This window comes from Brassica rapa, chromosome A07, assembly GCF_000309985.2.
Source record: "Brassica rapa cultivar Chiifu-401-42 chromosome A07, CAAS_Brap_v3.01, whole genome shotgun sequence".
Lineage (NCBI taxonomy): Eukaryota > Viridiplantae > Streptophyta > Magnoliopsida > Brassicales > Brassicaceae > Brassica > Brassica rapa.
The window spans coordinates 10,551,285-10,562,191 of record NC_024801.2 but is presented as its reverse complement, the minus strand read 5'-3'; the positions used below and the strand labels follow the sequence as shown (position 1 = coordinate 10,562,191).

Below are 10,907 nucleotides of genomic sequence, written 5' to 3'. Positions count from 1 at the left end.
GAGTTATCCCAAACTTTCTTATAATAGACAATGGTGGTTTTTCAGGAGGATTGTGCATGATTTATGCATTAACAGATTGGTGTAATTTGCTTTTTTTATTCTACTGAATTCGATAAAGAATTTGTGTCTTTTTTATTTCTGCACTTTACAATGATCTCATTTTCACTTACATAATGAAAGTAAACATTTTTTTCTTTTATTTGGTTAAAAAATCAATCCAAGTTTTATTTCTGTAACATTTTTTTTCTTTTTCCTCATACATAAATTTAATTTTTCAATAAAAACAATAAGAAAAGTAATATCAATATGAGAAAATAAAAAGGGAAATTCAGTGTAGATATCTAGTTTTTACTGTGGTTATTTTTTAAAAAAAAATAATAGGCGACAAAAAAGTTCCGACCACTTTTATAATCTCTTGACATCATTTTAAAATTATTTAAATTAGTTTCATTGTAGCCAACCGGTTTTCATGCTCGTATTAATAACAATATGTTGTCACAAACTAGCTATAATTGTTTTAACCATGGTTTTGATATGAACAATTGCAACTAAATTCTTAATAGTTAAAAATTATTAAGAAAATATATACATAAATTTAAACTTAATTTAATGTGAGAAATCCGCTAGACTCCTTTGGTTAAGAATTACTACTGTTAACTGATTTGATCAAGAATCTTACTTAAGGTTCAAATTATACTCGTACTTAGACCATGTGCTATTGAATATTTTTTTAAAACGGTTGAATGAGTTTAATGAGGGTGTTGAGAAAGTTTTTAAAATGATGAGAATTATTTGTAATTGAATATATTCAATTAGTTGAAACTTAAAAGGTGGGGTCTATGTCAACAACATGTCAGTATATTATTAGCTTTTGAAAGTGTTAATATTTTCTTATTCACCCTGACATTTTCAAACCTATTATCGTATAATAGCTTAATTTATCTTTTTTTTTTTAATATCAAAATTTATTATTTTGTGTTTTGTAAATAGAGATTTTTTCATTTAATTTGGACATAGAAAACATATTTTATACTATTATAATTTTTTGTTAATTTTTACTAAATTTTGTTTATGTTTATTGTAAGATAGAATTCCAAAATATATAATCATAAAATAAAATATAAATACATATAAAATAAAAGTAGATGGAAAGAGTGTTGTAATTTTTTAAAAACAAAATCATTGTAAATATATAAAATTTATGTATATTAAATGATTATGTGGAAGTGAAAGAAGATGGCGTAGAATGTTAAGATGTAAAAAGAGGGTGTTGAATAGATAAATCAATGTAGATGGTCTAAAGATTGAAATTAAAATTTAAGTTATAGAAATTCAAGTTTAGGATTTTGTTTTGGTAAGATTCCAACAGAAGAAGATGCATTTAAAGTAATTAACTAGATTTGACAAAAAAAAAGAAATGCAAAATATTCTTAAAAATGATAAATTTACAAGTAAAAGATGGTGATACGAAGAATAATGACTCAAATTTCTCATATTTAATATTTCATTCTCTATTATTTATAACATGTGACTACTAATATGTTTTTTCCGGAATGATATTTTTTTTTTTTTTGACAACAACACTCAAACACTAATTAGAGCTGAGTCTCCAGCCGATCTAGCAAGCCAAACCGGTGGAGTTGAATCGACATAAAGCATAGCTGAAGGAGAACTCCTCGCACTACGTGCAAGCTTATCCGCCAAGGTATTTTGTGCTCTAGGGATATGTCTGATCCGAAAATGGGGGAAGAAAGTCTTACTTCGCTTGAATTCTTCCATGTGTGTAGAAAATGCAGGCCATTCTTCAGGTGTCGACACCATCTTCACCAGCTGAGAACAATCCGTCGCAAAAACTACATCAGGATATTGGAGGGTCTTCATGCATTCCATTGCCCAAATAAGTGCTTCGCATTCTGCATGGAGAGGTGACAAACTTCTTCGAAGATTCATTGCCCCAAACATAACCTCTGTTGATCCTCTCTGTTTACAAAACCACCCTTGTCCCGTAAACTTATCATCCTCTTTCCAAGCGCCATCAATATAACAAACTCTAAAGTCTTCCAGGCCTAGATCCTCCGATTGATGTACATTCCCAGTATATGAATTCTCATTAGGATCCTTAACGGTTAACTGTGCTTCCAACCACATCCTACTTTCCACCTCCGCCATCCTTAAAATCTCCTGTGGATTAGCATCCTTATTTGAATAGATCTTATCATTTCTAGCATTCCAAATATACCATAGTAACCATGGGAAATAGTGTAAATCCTCCTCCTTTGGTAATCTCCAAAATAAATAATCCATATTGGTGAACACAGACGCCGATGGAAAAAAAACTGGAGAAGAAGGAATCCTGGAGAGTGCCCAAGTTTGCAATGCAGGTGGGCATTCGAAAAGAACATGGTTAGTAGTCTCCTCATCTGCCCCACACATGCTGCATCGTGTATCACAAACAATCCCTCGAGTAGTAAGGTTTTTGGACACTGGTAGTGTACCAGAAAGAAATTGCCACACAAAATGTCTCAATTTTGGTGGACATTTCAGTTTCCAAGAAAAGGACAACAACGGTTTAACATTAGGTACATAGAAAATGGGCATCTGAACTCTATCTGAGTACAGAGATTCCGTTCGAAACCCTGATTTAACCGTATATTTACCAGATTCCGTAAAGCTCCATCCCACTGTATCTGGTTTCCGAGATCTACTAATCGCTATACCTCGAATCAATTTCACATCATCGGGATGCATATAGGCATTCAGCAATTCTACATTCCATGAGCAATCAATTGGGTTAATGAAAAATTCCACCTTTAATGAAGGGTGTAAAAATTGAGTATTTGATTTTGGTGTTGCTGACCTCGGGCGAGGAGCGGGTATCCACGGATCTGTCCATACGGAGATGGATTGTCCTGTTCCCACTCTTTTGATTAGCCCTTTTTTAACCAGAGATCTAGCTGAACAGATGCTTCTCCATCCATAAGAGGATGAATATGATCTGTGATCGTCCAAAGGATCTGTATTCCGAAAATAACGGCCTTTAAAGACTTTTGAAAACAAACAATCTGGTTTATCTATTAACCGCCAGAATTGTTTAGCCAACAGAGCTGTATTAAAGTCTTGAAGATCTCTAAAATTCAACCCTCCCTCTTCCTTAGAAACACACACTTTATCCCAAGAGAGCCAGTGTATTCCTTTTTTATTTCCACTTCCACCCCACCAGAAATGAGAAAGGGTGCTTGTTATTTTCTTCGTAACTCCTTTTGGAAGTCTGAAACATGACATTACATGCGTTGGCATCGGTGAAGCCAATGATTTGATCAGAACTTCCTTTCCCCCTTTAGTAAGAAACCGAACAGTCCAGCCATTTACTTTATTATTAACCCGATCATTCAGGTAACCAAAAATTTGTATTTTAGATCCTCCAAGACTTTCCGGAATGCCTAAATAATTACTCATTCCCCCCCACACTGGTAATCCCCAAAATATTATGAATATCTGTTCTAATATTATCTGGGACCTTATGACCAAATTGAACCGATGATTTCTGAAAGTTAATTTGTTGGCCAGAAGCTGCCTCGTACTCTTTAAGTATTTTTAAAATTATGCCACATTCCTCCGTCGTAGCTTTACAGAAAAATAAGCTATCATCCGCAAATAAGAGATGAGAAATATTTGGACTGCCGCGTGCAATTTGCAGTCCCGTTAGTCGTTTCTCACGCTCCTCCTTTTTAATATTTGCTATGAGGGCTTCAGTACACAAGATAAATAAATATGGAGACAATGGATCACCTTGCCTTAACCCTCTCTCTGGAACAATATGCCCTTTCGGCTGCCCATTCAAGAGAACCTTATAATTTACTGAAGAGATACATTGCATCATTAGGGTCACCCAATCACTCGAGAAACCCATCTTTAATAGTAAACGCTTGACAAAAGGCCACTGTACACGATCATAAGCCTTACTCATATCCGTCTTAATTGCTAAAGAATTACCTTTACATGCTTTATTTGTACGAAGACCATGAAACATTTCCTGAGCAATAAGAATATTATCCGAAATTAATCTTCCAGCTACAAACGCAGACTGAGTTTCCGATATCAGCTTTGGTAGCAGACCTTTTAGCCGCTGACATAATACCTTTGAAATAATCTTATACCCAACATTACATAAACTAATTGGTCTCAATTCAGTCATCCTATTGGGTCTCACCGTTTTAGGAATAAGACAAATATTCGTCATATTTAATTTGTCATCAAAAACTCCTGAAGAAAGAAAATTATTAACCATATTCACCACATCCTCTTTGATGATTGACCAGGATTGTTGATAAAAAAGTGCCGTCATTCCGTCTGGTCCGGGCGCTTTTTCTGGATGCATCATAAATAGTGCTGCTTTAACCTCCTCTTCCGTGGCCTCAGTCATAAGTTTCCGATTTTGACTATCCGTTATCGAAGTAGGAACTTCCTCTAGGAAGCTATCAAAATCTCCTGGGGATGACGTATGAAACAAATCCCTAAAATATGTTACTGCAACCTCTTCCACCTTGGACTCAGAATTAACCCAAATTCCCTCTTCATTATACAGACCAGAGATTCTATTCTGAATCCTTCTCTGTTTAGTAAGAGCATGATAAAATTTCGTATTCCGATCACCGCATGTATGCCATTTTGTTCTACTCTTCTGCTCCCAATATTGTTCCTCATCGCGATATGCTTCCTGCAATTTCCGAGAGACTTCCAGAACCTCATCATTTGTTTTGGAAAAGTCATTTTGAATTTCCTCCAGCGCCTTTTGTAAATTATTTATTTTATCTTTCCCATACGGTGGATTAGCTTTTCTCCGCACCGAAATCTCATGTCTACAATTGTGAATTTTCCCAACAATTCCTACATCCCCACGCCTATTGCTCGAATGCCAACCGCGAGTAATGGATTCCATTAAACCTTCTTCACCAATCCATCTTTTATCAAACCGGAACTGTCTACGAAATTTAAGTATTTTATTCTCAATAGACGCCACAATAGGTCTATGATCCGAACCTACCATTCTCAAATATTCTACATGAGAACAAGGAAATAGATTATGCCACTCATTATTTCCTAGAGCCCGATCCAACCGACACTTAACCACTTGCTTATTCCTCCGCCCACTCCAAGATAAAGTGTTACCTAAACTCGGAAAATCTACCAAACCGCAATTCTCAATCATATTGTTAAAGGAGATGAAGGTATCAGCGTGCCGCAGGACCCCTCCTTCCTTTTCATGATTTCCTGTAATCTCATTTAGGTCTCCAATTATAAACCATGGTTCATCCCGAGCTATACCAATTCGAGTTAATTTTTCCCAGACATGATCTCGTAGATTTTGATTTGGTTCTCCATAAACAAAGGATATAAAAATTTGTTTCCCTTCATATTCCGTTTCCACATCAATAATTCTGTTGGTCGATGACAGAATGGTTACCTTAAAGGAGGAATCATAGAAAAGAGCTAGACCCCCACTTCTACCTAGAGGGTCAACAGTATGAAGATGACTGTAACCAAAATGAAACTGAACCGATTGTACAAAATCAAATTGTTGCTTTGTCTCTGATAGAAAAAGAAAAGCTGGTTTATGTTTCCCCCAAATTTCCCGTAAATAACTGAAAGTCCAATGACTACCCAATCCTTGACAATTCCAACTTATAATTTTCATAATTCCACAATAATTAAGTTTGGAAACCGAAACCTCTTGAAGTATGTAGCCGTATCCAAACCGTATGGTCCCAATGAAGAAACAAAAATTATAAATATCCTCCAAAGCAAGCCAGTGCTCCCATACCAAATCCGACTCAACAATTCCAACTCCACGGTATAAACCGTAAAGACCCAATTACCATTCCAGTCTCTATCACCAATGAGAGACAAAACTATATATTGCCTCCGAGACAAGCCATCTCCCCCATGTATCTGGTAAACTGAGCATGAGCTACCCCCACAATCCTTAAAATTCCACTGAATCAGCAACCCCACGGACCATAATCTCCAAGATTCCATTTCCAAATATCTCCACAACCAAGAAACCAAAACACGGTTAAAAAATAATAAAACCAGGCCGCAGCTTACTGCCAACCTCACGTGCATATGTATTCTCCAAATTATCATACAAAGCAACTTTAAGAACTCCAAAATCCACCTCATCTCAAACCACACTAACAACGAATGAGACCTTATTCTCTCTTTGACAAAATCTTCAAAACAAATAACATAACACATTGCCAAAACCATAGGAGCCAAAACCATACAACCATGCTGATACCAAAGAGAGAGCCATATATTGAAAACCTTAAACCACATGCATGCCATTAAAAGCTCATTGATTTGACACAACCATGCCATACCACAGAGATGATCATGCAAAAGACTATAGAAACTGAAAACCATAAAAACAACACCACTAGGACAAGACTCGATTCTAAGGGATTTCATAATTGAATCCAACATTATTCAAATAAAAATAAAGATACTGCAGGCCCTTACTCAGATGAGTTCTAAGGCTTCGGCGGTGCCTTCTTAGCCTTATCGCCCTGCTTCACTCCCGCCTTTGCCAACAGCTTCTTACGTGGAGAAACAAAAGCTTGCCCCACACGCTTCTTGACACCCCCTATCATCCCCGCCTCCTGCTTCATCTCCTTCTTCTTTGCAAACTTCTCATCGGATGGGGCCACCTCCTTCTCAGAGTCCGGCATCTGGACATTCCCGTCATCGACAACATAACTCTGCACCTGATCACTCCACTTCTGATCACTCCCCTCCTGCTCATCCAGTTTCTTATCACCCAACTCCTGTTCCCCCAAACCTTGATCACCCGCATCTAAACCCTCCTCCTCGGCAAAATCCATAATCTCGCCTTGTTCCCAACCCTCTAACTCGTCCCCCTCCACCAGGAGCTCCGAATCCGACAAGATCACGCCATCAAGCATCAGGTTCGCATCATCTAGAGCATCAGAGTGCAAAGACTGCTCCTCTACCTCTTTAGCCTCCACATCAAGTGCACCTTGCTCCTGCACAGACTGAGCCGTACTCAGCACCCCAATCTCTTGCCCTGTCTCATCACTCTTGACCTCAGAAGCCGCTTCCTCAAATAGCAAAGACTTTCGCGCTTTTGAAGACCTCCCAGTCCCGGCTGTTCCACTCCCCTGAACCCCACCTGGAGCTCCCTTAAAAGCGTCAAGCATAAGCTTTGTAGGGTTCAAAGAGCGCTGCTCTTCTATCACTTGTCTTTGTTGATGTGGAAAGTCTCTCGCCTGGAGAGCCGTCCTCTTATCTCCATGTCCATGAAACCTTCTATTGAAAGAAGAGCCCTCTCCATATCCCCGTGTGAACTTCTCCTTGTAAGGATGATAAGCACCATCTTGCTTTTGATAACCATGCTTCTCCCTAGCAATCCCCTTCCCCTTATCAGTCCCTTTCACCCCTTGAGACCCTTGAGACCCTTGAGACCGACCATACTGACCTTCTCTCCGATCACCATTCTGCCTTGAAGCATTTGCAACTACCGCTTTAAAGCTTGTTGCACCTGTTCCAGTCTCTCCAGAGACAACTTCTTGTACTGAAGTTTCGCCCTTTTTGATAAGCTCCGGGCAACGCGCCTGCTCGTGCGTAAGACATAAACACTCTTTGCAGAACCCAAACAACTTCTTATATCGAAGCCCCATCGTAATCTCTACACCTTCTTGAAACTCCACCGTTACCGAGAACACCAATGGCTTAAAGCCATCAACCTCCACACGAACTCTCCCTGCAATGAGATCCACCGGTCCCTGAACCGGAATGATATTTTTAAATCAAAAGTATGTGATCTTCAAAAAGCTTATCAGTATATTAAAGATTTTGCGGAAAAAAAAAATGAACATTGCAAATTGCAATATAAAAAGCATGTTATAATATATAATCATATTATAATATCAAGTCTTACATCTATTTGCAAATTGCAGTATAAAATCATGGTATAATATATAATCGTATATATATATTTATTGACATTGTAGCTAAGTTAGGAGAAGATCCTGCATTGAGATTTAAAGTAGATATAGGACTTTAAAAATATTATCTTAAATTTTCATAGAAAGGTGCCCTGAAATGAAATTAGTTATGTCCTAATGATTGTAAGAGATGACTGCACCAATTATTTGCGATGCCACGAGAACGTGGGACTGAACAGAGTAAGGATAAGGATGGTTTTATTTGTGTACTCTTCATTTTTTGGTCTGATATTTATGTACTATATGATTTATGATAAAATAAAATAAACGTGTAAAAAGCTGGCTTTGGGCCTCTCTGATGGGTAGACGTTATTCCTCAACTTCATAATCCTTACTCTCACGACTTTCTATATTTTAGTTTAGATCGCATAATCAACCTGCACATAGAGATTAGAGGAGGCTAATTAAAACATGAAATATATATAGGTGTGAAGATTATATTGGCCGGTTTTGACGAGGATGCAATCATTTTCATCAATAAGTTTGCCACTGTTAGTTATTTTTTTCTTTCTCTTTTCTACTTTTTCTGACTATTGTTTATTGTGTTTTTTTGGTAAAGATTAGCTAGGTTTCACTCATCTAGCTTTATCTCTATGACTCTATCCAAGATCTCAAGATATCGTTTTTTTAACTCAATATAATCTAAACTTTTATATGGTCATTATGCATATCAAAAGTCAAAACAAATGATCTTATAGTACTTTCACTGCAGAAGGCCAATGCAGTTTACTAAATCCACAAAATATATTTCTAAAAATGAAAAAAAAAATATTTTGTGTTTGTTTCATGTTTTTTGACCAACCCAACAAACCTAACTTACCGAATAAAATTTTGAAAATTCGTACCATATTATATGAAAGCTTTTTTTTGAGAAAATATTATATGAAAGTTGTAGTAGAATAATTAGATGAAGTTTAATTTAATTGCTAATAGGAAATCGTAATCTTCTGAACCACAATTACTATAAATACTATAAAAAATTGCAGCTATCATGTGAATACTTCTATAGTAAATTATGATCGCATCAAAATCAAAACATAGGTAGCACATGAGTATTACACTTGAATTTATCTTCTTCTTTTTTGAAACTAAACACATGAGTTAATATTTTAAAAGCAACGTTATGTAACAATATCAATGTAACTATTTTTCTTTTGAAACGGGGGTTTCGGTTGTGTGTCAATATTTGTAAGAAAAGCAATAACACCTTTTTTTTTTTTTTCTTGACATCAAACATTTACAGACTTATATTGACTCTGTAAACCAAAGTGGTAATTCTGCATCCATGTGCACGATAAAAGACGTTTGGTTTCTAGCACTGCGTGCTAAGCAATAACACCTTTAAAATCCTTTCTAAACACGTGGAATTACATTACCGTTCGTTAAACAAAGAAACCGTATTCTCGAAGAGGCAAATACTGTAAACCTATTAATTCCTAAACCTATTAGAATTGTATTTGCCTCATCGACCATACGGTTTCAGAGTGCTAGATTTGATTGTCAATACCAGTTTCGGATGATAGTCTGATGTAAACTTGTAACTTTTTGAGCTCAAGTCCCTAAAACAGTAAACCTATTAATTCCCAAACCTATTAGAATATTAACATTCACTTAGAGCTCTCAATAAGAATCTCTTAGAGAAGTTCTCAGAAACAAATAAAAATATTACGAAAGATAAAAAGAAAAAAAGAAAATGAAGAAAATTTGAGATAGGTATCTCATTGTAAATACTCAACAATAAAAATTTGAGATATTTATTCCACATGTCACTCTATAACCGAATTAGCTTTTCATTTCATTTAAAGTTTAATCAAATAATTAAATTGTCAAAACTATTAGTATTTTATATGGATGGATAAACTTTTGAGAGTATCTAACCATTGTGGATTCTCTTAGCTATTATAAAAGCAAAGATATTAAATAGAGTAAGCAAATTAGTAAAGTTGGCTTAGAGAATCTCCAAAAAAAAATACTCTATTTTTAAGTTTCTAAAATTTTATTTTTGAATTTTAAAATTGTTTTTCTCCAAAAGAAAAATTTCAAACTTAACTTCAAAATTATTTAAATCTCATAATATGATCTTTATTTTTTCATAATTAATTTAATTTATAAAAAAATTATAAATAAATAGTTACAATAGTATTAATTAATAAAATTTTAAAATAAATATGAAATTTGTACATAGAGTTACATAATTGAATATTAAACTATAAGCAAAATATCACATTATTCCATAAAACTATTTCTGTAATGTCCTCATATATAATCAACTAATGCATTTCTAAATCTAGTTTTAAAATTTTTTAATCTTATTTAATTTTTTTCTTTAGTTTTATGTGTAAAACTTAAATTTATAGAAACAAATTTGAAAATTTATGAGATATAAAATTTAAAGATTAAAATGATAAATAACAAAATATTTAATAATTATAAATATGATGTATAATTGTAAAGATTAATTATAAATATAAATACGAAACTTCAAATTTAAAGTATTGAAATTTTTTAAAACAAAAAACTTCATCTTTAAAGCAATAAGTGGTAAGGTGTGAGCACTTTTGTTGTTTTAAATTAAAAAAAGCAAGAAAATGTTTAGTAAAACATCAAAATAGAGGAAGAAGCTAACTCTATTAACTCTCTAATCTTTATACAGAAAGTTGATTTTTTTCTTTTACAAGTGGCATGGAGTTTTCCAACGCGTGTCATCTATGTTTTTTTTACATTTTAAGTTTTCTTCTTTTTGATTATTGCAATTTGGCTAAATATTTTCTAATTGTATGCTATCTAATTCTTTTCACACTAATTATTATCGTATGAAATTTGATAATCTATTTTATTATTTATTAAATTCAACATGAATAAAAAATAAATAAAATAATAGAA

At 34.5% G+C, this 10,907-nt stretch overlaps 2 protein-coding genes across 2 annotated transcripts; both read right to left on the bottom strand.

Moving 5' to 3' along the window:
* Positions 1 to 1,584: 1,584 nt before the first annotated feature.
* LOC103829091 lies at positions 1,585 to 2,169 on the bottom strand. The gene has a single exon (XM_009104763.1). It carries the CDS (start codon positions 2,167 to 2,169, stop codon positions 1,585 to 1,587), a length of 585 nt encoding a protein of 194 aa, XP_009103011.1.
* A 4,361-nt stretch (positions 2,170 to 6,530) lies between these two features.
* On the bottom strand, positions 6,531 to 7,697 carry LOC103829090. The gene has a single exon (XM_009104762.1). The coding sequence runs from the start codon at positions 7,695 to 7,697 to the stop codon at positions 6,531 to 6,533; it is 1,167 nt and encodes a 388-aa protein (XP_009103010.1).
* Positions 7,698 to 10,907: the final 3,210 nt, after the last annotated feature.